Source organism: Notolepis coatsorum, assembly GCF_963971535.1.
Source record: "Notolepis coatsorum genome assembly, chromosome: 4".
Taxonomy (NCBI): domain Eukaryota; kingdom Metazoa; phylum Chordata; class Actinopteri; order Aulopiformes; family Paralepididae; genus Notolepis; species Notolepis coatsorum.
This window is the reverse complement of record NC_140168.1, coordinates 53,918,365-53,939,669: the sequence shown is the minus strand read 5'-3', so window position 1 is coordinate 53,939,669 and position 21,305 is coordinate 53,918,365. Positions and strand designations below refer to the sequence as shown.

General features: G+C 46.7%; 1 protein-coding gene across 1 annotated transcript in view; it reads left to right on the top strand.

Annotated features, from left to right (window-relative positions):
* Nucleotides 1-21,305, top strand: part of thsd7aa (thrombospondin, type I, domain containing 7Aa) — a gene marked incomplete at its 5' end in the record, with an annotated part of 247,207 nt that overhangs the window by 176,481 nt on the left and 49,421 nt on the right. The window contains 7 exon segments of the mRNA XM_084311946.1: nt 12,834-12,890; nt 12,893-12,955; nt 12,958-12,977; nt 12,980-13,074; nt 14,453-14,568; nt 16,197-16,329; nt 19,996-20,099. Of these exon segments, the coding sequence (XP_084168072.1) occupies nt 12,834-12,890; nt 12,893-12,955; nt 12,958-12,977; nt 12,980-13,074; nt 14,453-14,568; nt 16,197-16,329; nt 19,996-20,099 (588 nt within the window).

Here is a 21,305-nt window from a genome sequence, read left to right as displayed (position 1 = left end):
ATAGGGGACTCCCCTCTCTCCCCCTATAGCACACACATCAGGAAGGAGTAGAAGGTTAGTATAGGGGGACTCCCCTCTCTCCCCCTATAGCACACACATCAGGAAGGAGTAGAAGGTTAGTATAGGGGGACTCCCCTCTCTCCCCCTATAGCACACACATCAGGAAGGTGTAGATGGTTAGTATAGGGGAACTCCCCTCTCTCCCCCTATAGCACACACAGCAGGAAGGAGTAGAAGGTTAGTATAGGGGACTCCCCTCTCTCCCCCTATAGCACACACATCAGGAAGGTGTAGAAGGTTAGTATAGGGTGACTCCCCTCTCTCCCCCTATAGCACACACAGCAGGAAGGAGTAGAAGGTTAGTATAGGGGGACTCCCCTCTCTCCCCCTATAGCACACACAGCAGGAAGGTGTAGAAGGTTAGTATAGGGGACTCCCCTCTCCCCCTATAGCACACACATCAGGAAGGAGTAGAAGGTTAGTATAGGGGACTCCCCTCTCTCCCCCTATAGCACACACAGCAGGCAGGTGTAGAAGGTTAGTATAGGGGACTCCCCTCTCTCTCCCTATAGCACACACAGCAGGAAGGTGTAGAAGGTTAGTATAGGGGGACTCCCCTCTCTCTCCCTATAGCACACACAGCAGGAAGGTGTAGAAGGTTAGTATAGAAGACTCCCCTCTCTCCCCCTATAGCACACACAGCAGGAAGGAGTAGAAGGTTAGTATAGGGGGACTCCCCTCTCTCTCCCCCTATAGCACACACAGCAGGAAGGTGTAGAAGGTTAGTATAGGGGACTCCCCTCTCTCTCCCTATAGCACACACAGCAGGAAGGTGTAGAAGGTTAGTATAGGGTGACTCCCCTCTCTCCCCCTATAGCACACACAGCAGGAAGGTGTAGAAGGTTAGTATAGGGGACTCCCCTCTCTCCCCCTATAGCACACACAGCAGGAAGGTGTAGAAGGTTAGTATAGGGTGACTCCCCTCTCTCCCCCTATAGCACACACAGCAGGAAGGTGTAGAAGGTTAGTATAGGGGAACTCCCCTCTCTCTCCCTATAGCACACACAGCAGGAAGGAGTAGAAGGTTAGTATAGGGGACTCCCCTCTCTCTCCCTATAGCACACACAGCAGGAAGGTGTAGAAGGTTAGTATAGGGTGACTCCCCTCTCTCCCCCTATAGCACACACAGCAGGAAGGTGTAGAAGGTTAGTATAGGGGACTCCCCTCTCTCCCCCTATAGCACACACAGCAGGAAGGTGTAGAAGGTTAGTATAGGGGAACTCCCCTCTCTCTCCCTATAGCACACACAGCAGGAAGGAGTAGAAGGTTAGTATAGGGGACTCCCCTCTCTCTCCCTATAGCACACACAGCAGGAAGGTGTAGAAGGTTAGTATAGGGTGACTCCCCTCTCTCTCCCTATAGCACACACAGCAGGAAGGAGTAGAAGGTTAGTATAGGGGGACTCCCCTCTCTCTCCCTATAGCACACACAGCAGGAAGGAGTAGAAGGTTAGTATAGGGGACTCCCCTCTCTCTCCCTATAGCACACACAGCAGGCAGGTGTAGAAGGTTAGTATAGGGTGACTCCCCTCTCTCTCCCTATAGCACACACATCAGGAAGGTGTAGAAGGTTAGTATAGGGTGACTCCCCTCTCTCTCCCTATAGCACACACATCAGGAAGGTGTAGAAGGTTAGTATAGGGTGACTCCCCTCTCTCTCCCTATAGTACACACAGCAGGAAGGAGTAGAAGGTTAGTATAGGGGGACTCCCCTCTCTCTCCCTATAGCACACACAGCAGGAAGGAGTAGGAGGTTAGTATAGGGGACTCCCCTCTCTCTCCCTATAGCACACACAGCAGGAAGGTGTAGAAGGTTAGTATAGGGGACTCCCCTCTCCCCCTATAGCACACACATCAGGAAGGAGTAGAAGGTTAGTATAGGGGACTCCCCTCTCTCCCCCTATAGCACACACAGCAGGCAGGTGTAGAAGGTTAGTATAGGGGACTCCCCTCTCTCTCCCTATAGCACACACAGCAGGAAGGTGTAGAAGGTTAGTATAGGGGGACTCCCCTCTCTCTCCCTATAGCACACACAGCAGGAAGGTGTAGAAGGTTAGTATAGAAGACTCCCCTCTCTCCCCCTATAGCACACACAGCAGGAAGGAGTAGAAGGTTAGTATAGGGGGACTCCCCTCTCTCTCCCCCTATAGCACACACAGCAGGAAGGTGTAGAAGGTTAGTATAGGGGACTCCCCTCTCTCTCCCTATAGCACACACAGCAGGAAGGTGTAGAAGGTTAGTATAGGGTGACTCCCCTCTCTCCCCCTATAGCACACACAGCAGGAAGGTGTAGAAGGTTAGTATAGGGGACTCCCCTCTCTCCCCCTATAGCACACACAGCAGGAAGGTGTAGAAGGTTAGTATAGGGTGACTCCCCTCTCTCCCCCTATAGCACACACAGCAGGAAGGTGTAGAAGGTTAGTATAGGGGAACTCCCCTCTCTCTCCCTATAGCACACACAGCAGGAAGGAGTAGAAGGTTAGTATAGGGGACTCCCCTCTCTCTCCCTATAGCACACACAGCAGGAAGGTGTAGAAGGTTAGTATAGGGTGACTCCCCTCTCTCCCCCTATAGCACACACAGCAGGAAGGTGTAGAAGGTTAGTATAGGGGACTCCCCTCTCTCCCCCTATAGCACACACAGCAGGAAGGTGTAGAAGGTTAGTATAGGGGAACTCCCCTCTCTCTCCCTATAGCACACACAGCAGGAAGGAGTAGAAGGTTAGTATAGGGGACTCCCCTCTCTCTCCCTATAGCACACACAGCAGGAAGGTGTAGAAGGTTAGTATAGGGTGACTCCCCTCTCTCTCCCTATAGCACACACAGCAGGAAGGAGTAGAAGGTTAGTATAGGGGGACTCCCCTCTCTCTCCCTATAGCACACACAGCAGGAAGGAGTAGAAGGTTAGTATAGGGGACTCCCCTCTCTCTCCCTATAGCACACACAGCAGGCAGGTGTAGAAGGTTAGTATAGGGTGACTCCCCTCTCTCTCCCTATAGCACACACATCAGGAAGGTGTAGAAGGTTAGTATAGGGTGACTCCCCTCTCTCTCCCTATAGCACACACATCAGGAAGGTGTAGAAGGTTAGTATAGGGTGACTCCCCTCTCTCTCCCTATAGTACACACAGCAGGAAGGAGTAGAAGGTTAGTATAGGGGGACTCCCCTCTCTCTCCCTATAGCACACACAGCAGGAAGGAGTAGGAGGTTAGTATAGGGGACTCCCCTCTCTCTCCCTATAGCACACACAGCAGGAAGGTGTAGAAGGTTAGTATAGGGGACTCCCCTCTCTCTCCCTATAGCACACACAGCAGGAAGGAGTAGAAGGTTAGTATAGGGGACTCCCCTCTCTCTCCCTATAGCACACACATCAGGAAGGTGTAGAAGGTTAGTATAGGGGACTCCCCTCTCTCCCCCTATAGCACACACAGCAGGAAGGAGTAGAAGGTTAGTATAGGGGGACTCCCCTCTCTCCCTATAGCACACACATCAGGAAGGTGTAGAAGGTTAGTATAGGGGACTCCCCTCTCTCTCCCTATAGCACACACAGCAGGAAGGAGTAGAAGGTTAGTATAGGGGGGACTCCCCTCTCTCCCCCTATAGCACACACAGCAGGAAGGTGTAGAAGGTTAGTATAGGGGGAACTCCCCTCTCTCCCCCTATAGCACACACATCAGGAAGGAGTAGAAGGTTAGTATAGGGGAACTCCCCTCTCTCCCCCTATAGCACACACAGCAGGAAGGTGTAGAAGGTTAGTATAGGGGGACTCCCCTCTCTCCCCCTATAGCACACACAGCAGGAAGGAGTAGAAGGTTAGTATAGGGGACTCCCCTCTCTCTCCCTATAGCACACACAGCAGGAAGGTGTAGATGGTTAGTATAGGGGACTCCCCTCTCTCTCTCCCTATAGCACACACATCAGGAAGATGTAGATGGTTAGTACAGGGTGACTCCCCTCTCTCCCCCTATAGCACACACATCAGGAAGGTGTAGAAGGTTAGTACAGGGTGACTCCCCTCTCTCCCCCTATAGCACACACAGCAGGAAGGTGTAGAAGCAGCAACATCAGATATGCAGCATTACTGATGCATACATTACAACACCATGCCGTAAAAAATAAATACATTCTCCGTGTTGCTTACTCCACAGCGACTGCGCAGGTCGTGGCGTGGATCACTGTGATGAAGGGTGAGGGAAACAACGGTGGTTCTGTAGACAGTAGATAGTAGAGATAGAGGCCTCGGTAGATGTCACTGCTAACAGCTGTATACGTCATATCCAAACTCTTTACGTTGCCTTTTGAAACACATTCTGAGGACTGTGGGATTAAATAACAGCCTTTTCGTCTCTTCTCAAGGTGATTCCCTGCTGTCAATGGTTCCACCCATCTTTGGTATAACAATTCATATTCTTTTCATCCTTTCGACAACAGTAGTTCCCCTCTGTGATCTTTTTTTGTGCTGAGGTAGCTTTCCACACGTGTTTTAAATAGATGGGACATAGAGATATAGGACTAGTATACCTCTAATAGATAGCAGTCCCCTCTTTAGCCCCTGCTCTGCTGATTCAGCCGTATCCCCTGCGCTTGTAGAATACATAGAGGCCCCTTGATGGCGTGGCTCCTCCGTGTAATGAGTGTTCCTTATAGTGTTAAGAGCCTCGGGACCCCTGCGTGGGGGGGATCTGTTGGAAGTGGGCGTCTCGAGTGGTGAATGGAATGATATCGAAGTGAGCGAGAGCCTCTGGGTTAAAGCCCCGCCACTCAAGCTGCCACTCACCCCCCCCGAGGAGCTGTCCCCACCTATGTATGAGGAAAGTATGGGTGGCTGTGTGTGTGTGTGTGTGTGTGTGTGTGTGTGTGTGTGTGTGTGTGTGTGTGTGTGTGTGTGTGTGTGTGTGTGTGTGTGTGTGTGTGTGTGTGTGTGTGTGTGTGTGTGTGTGTGTGTGTGTGTGTGTGTGTGTGTGTGTGTGTGTGTGTGTGTGTGTGTGTGTGTGTGTGTGTGTGTGTGTGTGTGCATGCGTGCGTGCATGGCAACAGATCAGAATCTGTGCGTTTTATTATAGCCTCGCCATCACTTTAACCGCACTTGTCATCTGACTGCTAGCCAGCATTGCACGTCTCACATGCACACACACGCACTCTCTCTCTCTCTCTCTCTCTCTCTCTCTCTCTCTCTCTCTCTCTCTCTCTCTCTCTCTCTCTCTCTCTCTCTCTCTCTCTCGCTGGAGTAGGGGATCATACATAATGGATTTCCCTGTGAATGTGTATCCCTCATCGATGTATCACACACACACACACACACACACACACACACACACACACACACACAGGCTAGACGAGGCGCTGTGTCCAGCGTAGATACAGACAAGCAGTGGAGGTGTTGAGGCAAGCAGGTCGCTGAGTGCTGAATGAAGCGTTACATCCCCACAGAGCCTCTCCTGCTTAACACTTTGGCGACCAAAGTCCTGCGGCGATTTATAGTCCAGAGGACCGAGCTTTGTCAACAAACCAATGTACTTTCTAACAGCTATATATATACTTTATAGTATTGCTATCTGTCCATTCTCATTGTCACTTGAGTGCATAAACCGTGCCTTCATAATGGCTTAAAGAAAATAAAAATCCATCGGTTGGTTGTCATTTTATAGCGCCGTGAATATAAGGTTTATCGCAGTTTTCGCCTCGTCTTTTTTCTGGGGAGCTAGATAATAGGCTAAAGGCTAGTCACGTTATATCAAACGCCATTTCTGTTGTATATATACGAATGAAATAAAACAAACTGCGTAGCATCCGGACTATTACAGAGCATCTATGGATGAAATGGGGGTGGCGGGGGACGCCGATTACTATTATTGATTAGCAATACAATAATAATGGTTCAAGTAGCCATTTTCACTGATCGATCACGTTGCGTTTTAAAACAAGCTCCAATCCGGCTGTAATTTGGGTGAATAGTATCCTACCGTCAGCCCATGTGATCGCCGGCAGCATTTCGTCATAATACATCGGCATCTGGTAGATCGATATGTCCATTGGCTGATCATAAATCCCATTATTCCAGGCTGAAATCTGCGCTTCCAAACGTGATCAAATATGGATGATGTTCGTTTGGGATCCAGGCTCAAATGAAACGCCCACAGACAGTAAAAAAAAAAATTCCCCAATCGGCCTCAATGATACCTCGATCGGCCTCAGCGATGGCTCCCCTAAGAGGATCTGGCCGGTATTGCATGTTGCCGAAATCAAATATGCGGGTAGGTCCCCAGAGTCGATCGGGGACGTTAATACGGTTATTAATATGGAATAAAACAATAACAACTTGCCACGAGTTAACTCGTGGCTCTGGTCCACAACGCATGGCACCGTAACACGTATAAACTCATGGCTGGTCCTTAAAGTGTTAAGGCCATGGTTGCACCATTGAATACAGAAACGTTTTTGTTGCTGAAATTGTGTTTCCGTTTTGGATACTCGCCAAAACTCACCGACAATGCTGCCATGTAATCTGCGTGAGCCGGATACGGAGTCGTTGTTGCTCAACGCCCATGCGCAGTAGATACCTGCACGGTTATTTCTAGTGTTTACAGCAGAGCTGTCCCAAATAGCTGCAGCTACCATGTGTTGTTAAGTTATTGTTATCAGGAGCCCAGTCCAAGCTACAACAGTCTGCATTCCCTTAACAATTGTTTGTATTGAGCCATATTGTATTGTACCCATTCTGCAATCTGTTAAATAAAGTTTACATCCATTAATTCTGCTAGCATTAACGATTGCATGAGTAGCTGGCTAACGTGAGCTAACGTTAGCTACCTACCGTAGCTACCAGACCCTGTTAGCTCAGAGCTCCTCTTTCAACATAACAAGCATTAAACTAAATGGCCCAGTCATCTATTCACTTTTGTTTAATACATGATGCGTTGTCTAATGTTATCTAGCTACTGATAGCTCCTGATATCAATGTCTGATATCATCAGTTTGGCTAGCTAACGTTAATTTCAGACCCGGTTAGCTGCGGCTACCGTGTTGTCAAGTTATTGTTATAAGGAGCCCAGTCCAAGCTACAACTTTTGTTTAATACATGAGGCATTATCTAATGTTATCTAGCTACTGATAGCTCCTGATATCATCAGTTTGGTGCTGGCTGGCTGGCTAATGTGAGCTAACGTTAGCTACCTAGCTAACGTTACTTCCAAACCCTGTTAGTTGTTATAAGGAGCCCAGTCCAAGCTACAACAGTCTGCATACCCTTAACAATTGTGTGTATTTAGCCGTATTGTATTGTACCCATTCTGCAATCTGTTAAATACAGTTTACATCCATTCATTCTGCTAGCATTAACGTTACCAAGCTGCTAGCCACAATGCTATACTGTTGTACTGGGCTGGCATATTCCATTCACGTTAGCATGTAGCTAACAACATCGGAGATCTTTTTGTGAGACTAAACTATCCGCTCTTGGTGGTCAATTGTGTTGATGTTAGTTTTGTTTCATCAACAAATGAGGCAGAACACACAGTGAATGTATCCGTTTAGTTTATTGCACTTTTATTGCACTTTCTTTGCTGAAAAATAAATGCTACGTTGGCTAAATGGCTCACGCGAGGCATTTAAAGATGGTGTTTTTTTTTTTTTTTTTTTTTGCAGGAAGTGTATTGGCACATTCAACTTCTGATTGGTTGAAAATTGCCTTCATGTTCGCCACCTACTGCCACCTACTGCTTTGGCATTGTACTACATCACTGTGCTCAGGAGGCAAAACCAATGTCTAACTTGCCTGCCATTACGTTGCGTTCTGGAAAGCGAAACTGACCCTGACAACAAAATGAAAACTGGCCATTAGTGTAACCGCAGCCTAAGATAGTTTACTTTGGGGTGGAGTATTCAATGTACAAGAGGGTTGTAGAAAGTTCTAAGACAGTGCCACAGAGATGATTCAAATGTACAGTAGGTAACTCATATACAATGTTAAAAGATTATTGTATAAATTATGTTTTTTCATTCATTCACAGTGCATGTTTGACTCTATAAGAGTACATTTGACTTCTATCAGCATGTGACTTGTAACACCAGAGGCGGTAACATTTTAGATCACTGTTACACGCAATTCAAGGGTGGCTACAAGGCTCATTCTGCTAGTGGCTTTGGTAAGTCCGATCACGCGGCCATCTTTCTTTCTCCAAAGTACAAACAAAGAATCAAGAGCACTCCTGTAGTCTCGCGAGAGGTGCAGAAATGGGATGTGGAGTCGGGCGAGACGCTCCAGGCTGCGTTTGAATGCACAGACTGGAGCGTGTTCCGCGACACAGATAACATTGATGTCTACACGGAGACAGTGCTGGACTTTGTTCGTACTTTGGTGGAAGAAACAATCCCCACTAGCACAATTAGAGTTTACCCAAATCAAAAACCCTGGGTAGACAAATCCATCCGTGAAGCTCTGAAAGCGCGCACCAAAGCATACAACGACGGCCTGGTGGCAGGCAACATGAATGACCACAAGGTGGCGCGATACAACGTAAGGAAGACAGTGACAGAGGCAAAACGGCGCTACAGGGATCAAATTTAACTCCAGTTTGAACAGGCTGACTCCAGAGCTATGTGGCAGGGGCTCAAAACGATGACAGACTACAAAGGCACCTCCCTCAAACTGAACAGTGACATCTCCTTAGCAAATGACCTCAATACCTTCTATGCAAGGTTTGATGCTGGTAATAACAACACCAGCCCACAAGCCACGGCAATGGGGGGGGGGGGGGGGGGGTCTGCTGCTGATGGAGACTCAGTGTTCAGGGTAACAGAACATGAGGTGAGGCGGACCTTTAAAAAAGTGAATATCAGGAAGGCAGCAGGACCGGACGGCATCCCCGGCCGCGTCCTAAAAGTCTGTGCCGACCAACTGGCCCCGGTATTCACTGACATATTTAACCTGTCCTTAGAACAGGCTGTCATCCCCACCTGCCTGAAGAAGTCCACTATTATCCCTGTACCCAAAAAATCCAAGCCTGGTTGCCTCAACGACTACCGCCCTGTAGCTCTCACCTCCATAGCCATGAAGTGCTTTGAGAAGCTAGTAAAGGGCTACATCTGCTCCTCCCTCCCCATCAACATGGACCCCCTGCAATTTGCATACCGCCCCAACACGTCCACGGAGGACGCCATAGCCCATGTGCTGCACACAGCAGCATCACACCTGGACAAGAGGAAGGGGAACTATGTGAGAATGCTATTCATCGACTACAGCTCGGCATTCAATACCATAGTCCCCTCCAAACTCATAGCCAAGCTCAGGGACCTGGGCTTGAACTATGACCTCTGCCAGTGGGTCTTGGACTTCCTGACGGGCAGACCCCAGGTGGTGAGAGCAGGCAACTGCACCTCCTCATCCATCACCCTCAACATAGGGGCCCCCCAGGGCTGTGTTCTAAGTCCCCTCCTCTACTCCCTGTACACACACGACTGTGTGGCTCAGCGGAGTAGCAACACAATCATCAAATTTGCTGACGACACAGTGGTGGTGGGCCTGATCTCTGCCAATGACGAGAGGGCCTACCTGGAAGAGGTCAAGGTCCTGGCGGGATGGTGCCAGGAAAACAGCCTCTCCCTGAACGTCAGCAAAACAAAGGAGATGATTGTGGACTTCAGGAGGTCGGGGGTCAAGGACAACAGCCCCCTCAGCATCGACGGGGCACCGGTTGAGAGAGTCAACAGCTTTAAGTACCTCGGAGCCTACATATCCGAGGACTTGACATGGACCACACACATTGACAGTGTTGTGAAGAAGGCACGACAATGCCTCTACTTCCTCAGGCGCCTAAGGAAGTTCCAAGTCAGTCAGAAGATCCTTAAGAACTTCTACTCATGTACAATAGAGAGCATCCTGACTGGCAACATCACCTCCTGGTTTGGGAATAGCACTGCACAAGACCGAAGCAGACTACAAAGAGCGACACGTTCAGCCGAACGCACAATTGGAGGGGGGCTCCCCACCCTCCAGAACATTTACAACAAGCGGTGCAGGGCAAGGCTAAGAGAATCATTAAAGACTCCAGTCACCCGAACAACTGCCTCTTTGAACTGCTGCGGTCAGGCAAGCGATACCGGAGTCTCAAGGCGAGCACAGAAAGACTCAGAAGAAGCTTCTATCCCCACGCCATCAGGCTGCTCAACGAACAATGAACACTACACAACAACCATCAAACGCACATAGCACACACATCCACACGCACACACTCACTTTAAACAAACACACTGTAGCACCCACTCCCCACACTTTATATCACACACTCACTTTAAACAAACACACTGTAGCACCCACTCCCCACACTTTATATTTATTGATGAAGGATTGCACTACAACTCGTACACCTTACTGTAAATTGTACCTAAATTGTACCTCATCCCATTTCTGCTTTGCACTATATAGTATTGTACATTAGTACACTGCATAGTATTGTATATTATATGGTAACTCAGTTACGTCTATTCTGCATCGAACATTGTACATATGTCTATACTGAACACTGTGACCTCATTTTCTACTTCTAATTTACATGCTATACTATGTTATTTGATACTATCTTGTCTAGCACAGTCTCTGGAGCGTAACAGTAAGAAGCATTTTGTATGAAAGTATTCTGTACTTCTGTATGACAACTATTAAAGAAACTTGAAACTTGAAACTTGATTTGACACCAGCTCAGTGCTTTGCAGAATCACACTTTGACAGCACAGCCATTTACAGTGAGTGATAATTAACAGTAGGGGAAAAGGATACAGCGGTCCTGACAAACACACACACACACACACACACACACACACACACATGCACGCACGCACGCTCACACACACACACACACACACACACACACACACACACACACACACACACACACACACACACACACACACACACACACACACACACACACACACACACACACACACACACACACACACACACACACACACACACACACACACACACACAGGGGAAGTAATTACTCCGGGCCATGTTAGGAGGACACACTTTGATAATGACACAAAGGATTATGGGGCTGACAAGATACAGTAGAGTAAATAAGCATTATAGTGGCACATTATCCTCAGAGCACACACTGGGATGGCAGGCAGCGATGTTGACACAAAGATCAATGTTAAAGGGTTGCTTTTTGTATGATATAGGTCAGGAAAAGGGCACAATTACACAGCAAAACAGAGGTTTGAGCAGTGCATTTTACAACTAGGGCATAGCTTACCCTTTTATTAATTTATTTTATTATTAGGATATATTTGTACATGGATATGATATACAGTAGGCCATTCCTTTTGTATTATGCAGTTAACATCAACCATAAACACTACCCTGGAAGTAAAAAAGATGTCAAACAAACCCGAGGAATAAACTACAGTTTTAAACACATTTAAAAAGCGTTTATTAACTAGCTATTTAATAGCTGTTGCATCGATAAGCATTAAATCTAACCATCTTTTTAATGATCTATCCGCACCCGATAAAACGAGTGTGCATGCTGTTGAAATCCAATTTAGTATCTCTTTCTAAATTGCCCAGAGAGGGACACCGTCCAGCATGACATTACATATAGAGGTCAATCATATCTCCTTTCTCACGCTCTCAAGGAGGAAGCATCCCTTTGTGTCCAGTTCACCCCCTGCCCCTCCCCCCTCCCCCCGCTCCCAGCCATTGATTGGTTAGCAGCTCGCAGTCAATGCCGCCAGCCGCACTAATGGTTGACCTTCTCGTTGGGTGTTGTGGGGGAGCGGTGGCTGGTTTCTCCGGGTGACGGCGGCGGCTAATGACAAGGCTCTGTGGCGACAGGGGTCACACGGTGCACACACACCACACCTGCGTCCAGGAGACCGGCTTTATTTAGCTGTGTGTGTGTGTGTGTGTGCGTGTGTGTGTGTGTGTGTGCGTGCGTGCGTGTGCGCGTGCGTGTGTGTGTGTGTGTGTGGGCCCCCTGGGGTCATCTCATCTCCGTCAATATATCCCACTGGCAGCCCCCATGGGGACCCGCTAGTGGGGTTTTTATCTCTCCGCGGCTTTAGAACCTGTTTATTTCCGCCCGAGCGACGCCGAATCAAAGCTATAAGAGGCTAATCTGTGGAGCCGCACGTGGCCCTCGCACGGTGCCGAGCAGAGAGGGCCGTGAGTGGGGGAACGCTCCACGAGGAAAATGAGTGGAAGAAATCTAACTCTGTGGCGTTAGAGCGCAGAACCATAAGGAGAAATAAACGATCGCAAACAAAACCGATTCTTCTTTCATCACCGCCAACGCTAGCCCCATGCTAGTGTAGAGGAATATAACCGGATCAATGAATGTAATTAGTCAAATATAGACTTGGTTAAACACAGGTTTATTATACCCAAACAGTATACAAGTAAATCAAGAGTTACGGCGGATGACTCAATGAGACATCGGCCTGATGTGTCCCCAGAGAGCTCCTAGAATCCAGTGAGACGTAGGTCTTTATAGTGGAGAGAAAGGGATTCTGGTAGAATGCCCAGGTATTGGATTGGAGGGGGCCAGGAGGGGGGCCAGGGAGGGGGGAGTTAGAAAGGGGGGGGGGGGGGGATGGTATCAGGTGAGAGACAAAAGGTGAATGGAGGGGGGGTTGGAACATGACTGGGAGATTGTTTGAGGGGCGGAGGGGATCATTATTCCACACTGGATTCTCTCTTATAACCTCCCGATAAGGCCACAATATTGAGACTTAATTCCTCTGTACAATTCCTCTGTGTGTGTGTTGGATACAGGGGGCATCCAGTGTCCCAACAGCAGCTCTCTGCAGGAGCTGCGCAGCTGCAACGACCACCCTGCACCGTGTACCACTGGCAGACGGGCCCCTGGGGCCAGTGCATAGAGGACACCTCCATCCCGCCACCAACGCCTCCGCGGCGGGACGCTCCCGGGGGACGACGCCTCCTGCTCGGTGGGCATGCAGACGCGCAAGGTCATCTGCGTTCGTGTCAACGTGGGACAGGTCCCTCCCAAAAAGTAGGAGCTGTTATCCTTTTATTGTATTGCCTGTGTTGTTGTTGTTGTTGTTGTTGTTGTTGTTGTTGTTGTTTTATCTGGGGGTGGTATAAATGTATGAGATTATTATTATTATATATATCTTTAAAGATAATGAAATGTGAACACAATCTGCAGATTTTGTAATGCAGATGTTGTAATAATACTGTGGAAAAAGCCCTGAAAGCTACAGTGGTCCAGTTGTCCACGCCACAGTCACTGGTGTTTTACCCTCCTATCATTATCGAACAGCACTTCATTAACAGACCTTTCATTTGCATAACTCAAAGTGCGTGCGTGCGTGCGTGTGTCTTGGCCTACGGTGCCTGGTGTCTGCCAGGAGGTGTGAACTGATCGGCTGCCGGCCAGTTGTTTTAAGCATCTGGGTTCCATAGTTCCCCTAAAGGCATCTGGCAGGGAAAGGAATTATCTATCTGTTTATTTATTCACCGTGACAGCAGCGCCGTCCTGGCAGCAGCACCACCGGCGGAAGAAGCCGGCCAAGCCCCCATGCTGACTATGGAAATTAGCCCTGTGCTATTCCTGTGGCTATACTCCCACAGATTCACTGTCACATACTGAGTGCTGGACCCCCCCCCCCCCCCCCCCCCCCGCGCCACCGCACGCGCCACTGCCCTGGGACATACAGATCCACCAGGACCAGCACAGATGTGGTCAGGATGTGTGGCGGTTGTTTGGGATGAGACATAGAGTCGGGGCGATAATTCGTATGGGGATCCTGACGTGATTCAGTTATGATATTATGATATTTGTTGTGGGGGTGAATCTGTCGTCAAAATGCATGATAACCACCATATTAACTCACATTGCTGAGTTAGTGAAATTAGTGAATATTTGAGGCGCCTCCTTTTCATTTGGGTCCCCACTCCCACATGAATGTGTCTGGTAGTGTTGCACTATTACAGCTGAAAGGTTACATTTCAGACACTACTGCAGTATACGTATACACATGTGCACACACACACACACACACACACACACACACACACACACACACACACACACACACACACACACACACACACACACACACACACACACACACACACACACACACACACACACACACACACACACACACACACACACACACACACACACACACACACACACACACACACACACACACACACACACACACACACACACCCACACACACACACACACACACACACACCCCGTCTCACAGACAGGCCCGCAAGGAGCCTCCCAGCACTCCCAGCGTGGTTTCCCCGGCACTAATCCAGCGTTCCTCTGTCAGATTTGCCAGGGCTATTACTTCATGTACCGTACGTCTACCGGGGGTTTGTGACAGAGCATCTCAACGATGTACTTTCAGGTGTCCGGAAAGCCTGCGCCCCGACACGGTCAGGCCATGCCTCCTGCCATGCAAGAGAGACTGCACCGTGACGCCGTACAGTGACTGGAGCGCCTGCCCGTCGACGTGCCGCGCAGGTAGACCTCCGGCGTTCCACCCCGCTGTTCATTTCACAGCGTAACACTTTACGGCTGGCAGGCTACTGCCTGTGGCAAAAAGAGGAGTTAGTGGATGACCGGATGTAGATCATATACTGTAGGCTTTTTATAGGCTCTTCCCTTAAAGGAACACGCCAACATTTTGGGAAATTAGCTTACCGTCTTCTCCAGAGAGAGACAAGAAGATAGATACCAGTTTCCTATCTGTGCGTTCAGTAGAAGGCTATCTGGCTGCATGTTAGCTTAGCACAATGAATGGAAGCAGACATGGCCGGTTAACCTAGGCATTGTCCAACTAACACCTCACTGTGCTAAGCTAGGCTAACATGCAGCCAGATAGCTTTCTACTGAACGCACAGAGAGGAAACTGGTATCTATCTTCTTGTCTCTCTCTGGAGAAGACGGTAAGCTGATTTCCCCAAATGTTGGCTTATTCATTTAATAGAATACAATTGACAGAAGGCCCAAATGCCAAATAGGCAAAATGCTCGACTTTGTACTTTGTACAAAATCAGATAAAAAAAACATAAAAGTATCACGGCCATTCAGACAGAATGTCTGTTGAGCTGCAGCATCTTGTAAGGAGCACAGTGTTACCAAGCAACCTACTGTATACAGTAAAGCGATTGAACAAAGTCGCTAATAGTCTTGGCCAAACTGGATGCCATTTGCCACATAAAATAGCCTTGTCGAGTGGCTCCAAAACGCTTGTTAGGAATAGACATTTGTGTGACTTTAATTCCCCCCTGAGTCATTTGCAGAACGCTATATTGGCACGGGTACTCTCCGGAAACATGGGCAAGTCTTGTAAACCTTCTTGTTGATTCTGTCATTGTTCAGGGTTTTTGGCAGCCCGTTCATCTGGCTCGCTACTGGTTTTGCTGTGTGAAAGCGTTAGTGTCCTCGCTCACCCCGATGGCGAGCCATCACAGCATGTCAATAAAGCACTCCAAGGCTTGCCCGTCCAAGGGTTGCCCGTGTAATATGATACTAAGGATGTATATATATGGACTTCCTGTAAAGGCAGTATCCTCTCCTGCCCCACAGGGTGGCTATGGACACCACAGAGTAGATGATGTAGTTGGTAATCAATACACACTCTCTTGATTTTATTAGCCTTCCTCCACATGAACTGGCCAAGTACAACAACACAACACTCTAGCTGCACGCGCTAGTTCAGATAAACCGCTAGCACTTTATATTACAGGGTTACAGTACAGGGTAATTACTGTGTATTACATTTACCTGGGAAAGCACTCATCCATGATTAGAAACAATTACTTGTCATTACCAGATCTTATAGGGATATTTCTGGTTATTTCTATGTTATTACACAGTAAGTACCCAGTAATGTGTGTACGGTGATATGAAGTGCTGCCGATGTGGTTTGTTATGTTTCAGCCGAAAAGTCAGCAGCACACAAAAGTCTCTCAAGTGCCTTTTCAGGAGCATGTGATATTATGCAAGAGGTCAAGTAAGAGGCAAATCAGCATCATTTCCTGTAAAGTAGGATGCAGCCGCTGCCAGTTGTTTTCTCTTTGTTTTGTTTTTTCTCAACGTATTGTGTGAGAGTGTGTGAATATGTGTTTTTCTTACGGCCGTGGTAGGTGGTAACACCAAGAGGAAGCAGGCCAGGAAACGCATCGTCATCCAGTCGCCATCCAATGGGGGGCAGGACTGTCCAGAGGTGCTGACCCAGGAGAGGGAATGTGAAGCTCCATCTGTTTGTAAAGGCTACAGGTACCGAACCAACCCTCTATCCACCCCACCCCCACCCCCAACCGCGCCGCTGACATGAGTACCTCAGGGGAAGAACCATAGAGCCTTAAAGGGAAACAATGTTTTTTATTGTTGTGTTCATTGATAGTTAACGACAGTAGAGGTTGAGTGCTGACTGGTGATGTATCACAATCACACTGCCAAGTGATTTCTATTGACTTTACAACTGCCAATACACTGGTGTGTTCAGAGTTCAGTTAACCTCTTAACCTTAACCTCTTAACCAATGGAAATCTCCAATGGAAAGAGGAGATTTGGGCCGATCCATAGATGTGTGACGTGGCCATAATAAGGTTATTTATAGGCCTGGTATTCTACATTCTATTCATATTTCATATTGCATGTGTCCAGATGGCACAATTCAGTACTGTATCTACAAAAAACCCTGTAAATCATCTACCCTTTGTTCATTTGCTTAGATTTTTAGTACACTTGATCTCAAGAAGGTTGAATTGAGTTGATGAATGAGCTCAGTGGCAATTCTTCACTCTTGGTCAATGTGAGCAGCATGATTATTCACCGTCAAAGATGGAAAAAAAACGTTCATAATTTATATTCTCCTTTGGTTCATTGCAATTTACTCAAGCATAGTAATAGACAGACACAATATTTCTGACACTGGGAATACTTTCCCTGAGGTCCATAGATGTCCCTAGATGAAGAACATGCAAATGGACCTTGTAGAAGTGGAGCAATCTTCCATTTACTTGGGTATGTATGTAGGTGAATGTTCTGAAAATATGGCTAGGGGTTAACAGGTTAAGCTTCCATGTAACGTCCCCTGTAAATTTCCCCTTAAGCGGATTCAAGTGTGAGCAAATCATTTGTATCTATATCCTCAGCCAGCGTTATGCACGTAATTCTTTATCTGCCGTTTCTAACGCTTTGTTTGAGTTACAGCGCATCTGTAATGTATCTTCATAAACAGAGACACTGTCTTGTTCTGTGTGTACCATTACACCATTGATACAAATGAGGATGTTTAAAGTCTGTTTATATCTTCACTTCCCGGGTTAGCTATATTATTAGCTCATATTTGATTTCTTCTGAAACCTCTGAATGTTGCTGGTTTTATAATAGCGTTCTGTAAGCTAAAACAAAACCAGGCTACACTAACTTGATTTTGATTATTGGTACCCATTACAAGTACCGAGTTCTAAAGGGATAAAGGGACAGTTCACCCCCCCCCCCCCCCAAACATATTTTCTTAAAATATATTTTGCTATTTTGCACCCCCCCCTCCCCCCCATGCTGCTATGATGCCTGAATTTCCCCAAAGGGATCAATAAAGGAATATCTTATCTTATCTTATCTTTATCTATCCATCCAGATAATTTTGGTGTGCTTTGCCTAGTGAAGTAAAAAGGGTCTATGGTTCTTATATTAAGAACCAGCTAATTCCTCTGCGTTGTGTTTGTCCGTCTCTAATTCCCTTTTACTTAAAAAGACCAGTGGGCATGGTCTTGTAACGACGGCGGAGCAGGAGGATGAAATGAAGACGATGAGAGTTTGCTAGTTCTCAGATCCAGCTTTATTTCAGAGTAAAAAGTGAAATAACAAAAGGCTTGAATTCAAAACGTGCAATGAAACAAAGATACCATTGAGACTATGCCCTCAGCTCTTTGTTCCAGACTAATTCAAAAGGAAGTTACTAAAGGAATGGTCAATGTAGGCCTCTGTTGCCTGGTTGCAACAAAGGAATCTGGTGTCTCGTCTGAAAAGCGTCTTCTTCCTCTGTTCCTGCTGCCGTCCTCCTGTGGTCTCTGTCTGGGCTCAAAGAAAGCGTGTGTGTGTTGTTGTGTTTGTTCTTCTTGTGCTCTCTAACTAGACTGCTAGTCTTAAAGCCTTAACTCCTCCCCTTCGGAACCTGCTAGATCTTACGTCAGAGGGGGAGGACCCCTTTGTTCTGATTGGCTGAAACCCTAGAGCGGCCATTTTGAGCCACCCACTATGGAGACCTTTGAATTCTGGGGGCAGTCTTGACTATTTTAAAGTACAAATGTACTGTTTGGTTTTAACGTTTTTAAAACATGCTGCATTCCTATTTTACTGACTAAAACCCAAAGATTACTCTTAACTTTAATTATTTAAAATAGTTTAGTTCTTTTGCCGTATTTTAATACCTATATTAACCTATTATTTGAGTATAAGATCTTCTCTTTGGTTTTAAGACACTCCTGTTATATTTGAATCATTATCCCTTATAAGCAGCTAGTTGTCAGTATTTATGGATATTCTAAAGATTGGTTCAGAAAGCGTTTTATGGCAACTTTGGTGCTCACTTTGGGTATGAACAATGCATGTTTCATATCATTACGTCCAACCTCATTAGCACAACATAACTGTAATATTTGTAGTTTAATTTGGAGTTTCTTTAACGATATAAAAGTACTTTAATGACTGGAGTAATGAACTTAGTGTCTCCTGAAACATGTGGTCTCTCTACAGTGCTCTGCAGCCTAGGGCTTTGTTCCTGTTGCTTTGTGACACTTGTATTTAAATTCGTTCAGGGCGATGTTATCAATGGACTTTTGGTGAAACCAACTGTCTTCAACTGTTACACTATTTTAAATAGTGTCTCCATCAGCTGTGTAAATAACACCGGCCTTTGAACTGGTGAGTTGCACATACTTCCCCCAGGGGGAACAGAGGTTTATCTAACACAGGGAAATGCTAATCCATTTCTCCCCCAGGGCCTCACTATTTTTTTTTTAAACTTAATTTTTTAGCGTTTATTGCTTTTCTGGTCAAGCATGACCGACAGAAACAGGTTGAAATGGGATGTAGAGCAGGGGAAGACATTCTGAGAAATGACGGCGGGTCCGGGAATCGAACTCGTGTCCCCCAGATCCGTGACGAGCACGGTTTTCCCCGACGCAGAAATAGCGCCGAGATATGCGGTGAGCTACGGGAGCTCCCCGCCAGGGCCTCACTCTTAACAGCCAAACCCCCTAGTATTGTATGTTGTTCAGACTACTATGGGACTTCTAAAATCCATGTATTTAACTACCTGTTGGAGAGAACATTCAGACTTATTCTAAAATTGTGTATGCACTGGTCCCACCATTTATCAGCATCGTCCCGTAGCTGCAGACCTAGTTTCCAAGGGAAATACAATTTCAATAGCATTTTCCCACCCCTAGTGGTTTCATGTGAGTTTGAGCTTGGGGAAATCTACCACACTAGTTTTGGAGATATCTGCTGTAGAGATTATCTGCCGACACTCCAATACAATCGAGCTGAATGTCACTTGGTTTGTGGCGCTCAAAGCACCAAAGAAATAAATTTGAAAAACTCAAAAGCAATGTTTCTTTCAAGAAATCATGACCTTTGTTGTGAGCAGTTTCATGTAGGAACCATTTTCTACAGAACCACACCCCCCATAGTGAAGGCAGATATGAATATCTCCATAGAAGATATTTCCAACACTAGGCGAAAATGATATGGATGGCATTGATACTGTAGCACTCCCGGTATGTTTTTTGGAATTTCGGGTGAACTGCCCTTTAAATTGTATTTGTCCATGTGGAAAGCTATTGTCCGTCTACCATGTTTGCTCAGTATGTTTTGTGATACTTACGTCCTTTCATTGAAGAGTAATGCGGCGTCATTCCGTCTCTGCTGCAGGTGGAAAACCCACAAGTGGCGGCGTTGTCAGTTGGTGCCGTGGTCGGTTCGTCAGGACAGTCCTGGAGCTGAAGAGACCTGTGGGCCTGGGCTTCAGGCCAGAGGTAAGCAGAGACGGATGCTCTCGTACGGATCAATGCTTGTGGGGAAGTCCATTATTTAAGCTGTCTCTATACAGTAGAAGGTTGACAGGGAGACAGAGAAAGGGAATGTTCTGTCGGGATTCCATCCCAGGCGTGTGTGTAATTGTGTCTGTCTTGTCAGTCCTTATCAGTCAGCCACGGACCTGCACAATTGAATTGTTTTGAAATATGCGGAATATTGATGCACAGATCAAGGTCAACGTTTTAAAACCAAGATGGAAACCGATATGATTGCCGATTGAGGTGAGTCTCTTCCTCAGTGTATTTGGTAAAATATTATATGACTGGAAGGTACGTTTACCGGTCATTCTATGTGTGTGTGGGTGTAGCATCTCCACGAATGCCATTCTAGCTGGCAACAAAACAAAACAAAACAAAACTGGGAAACAAAACAAACAATCCAAACTGTATTTTGAGATCAAAGACATAACAGGAATGACAGAACCCTGTGTATGTGCATCGCTGTTGCAGTAATTTCATACACAATGTCAATTCTGCTATACATCAAACACTGTGCATCCTAAATGGGGAGCGCATGGTGCTTAACGCTGCAGACAGGATGCTGTGTATTAGGCGAGAGCAGTCAACGGGAAAAGCCATTAGTTTGCAACGAGATGAGTTATCCAGTGGGAGTCCAACGGACCCTTTATCAGCTTGTGCTATCTACACACAGTGCCATCTCTTACCCCGTGGAGCCGCACCAAGAGAACAAGAGTGGGTGTTGGCATCAAAGAGGCACCTTGGGGCCACATCATGCAATCTGAGTCTCGCTGTAAATGTTACAGGACTCTGTGGAGAGGGATGTGGATATATAGTAGGAGTGGACACACACACGCACGCACACACACACACACACACACACACACACACACACACACACACACACACACACACACACACACACACACACACACTAGTATCCAGCAGGTGGTTTGTAAAGGTTATTGCAATTTTTGTTAGGTAGAAGTTTGACATTGATCCAAATGTATGGCCCCACTACACAGTAAATTCCGCAGAGTAAATTTGACTCAAACTGAGTACATTTGACTCAAAGTCAATTGTACTCAGTTTGAGTAAAATTTTCTTTGCGAAATTTACTGTGTACCAAAAATAAAAACAAAATACTGTAACAATGGAGACATTTTCACCAGACAATACCTTTTTAAT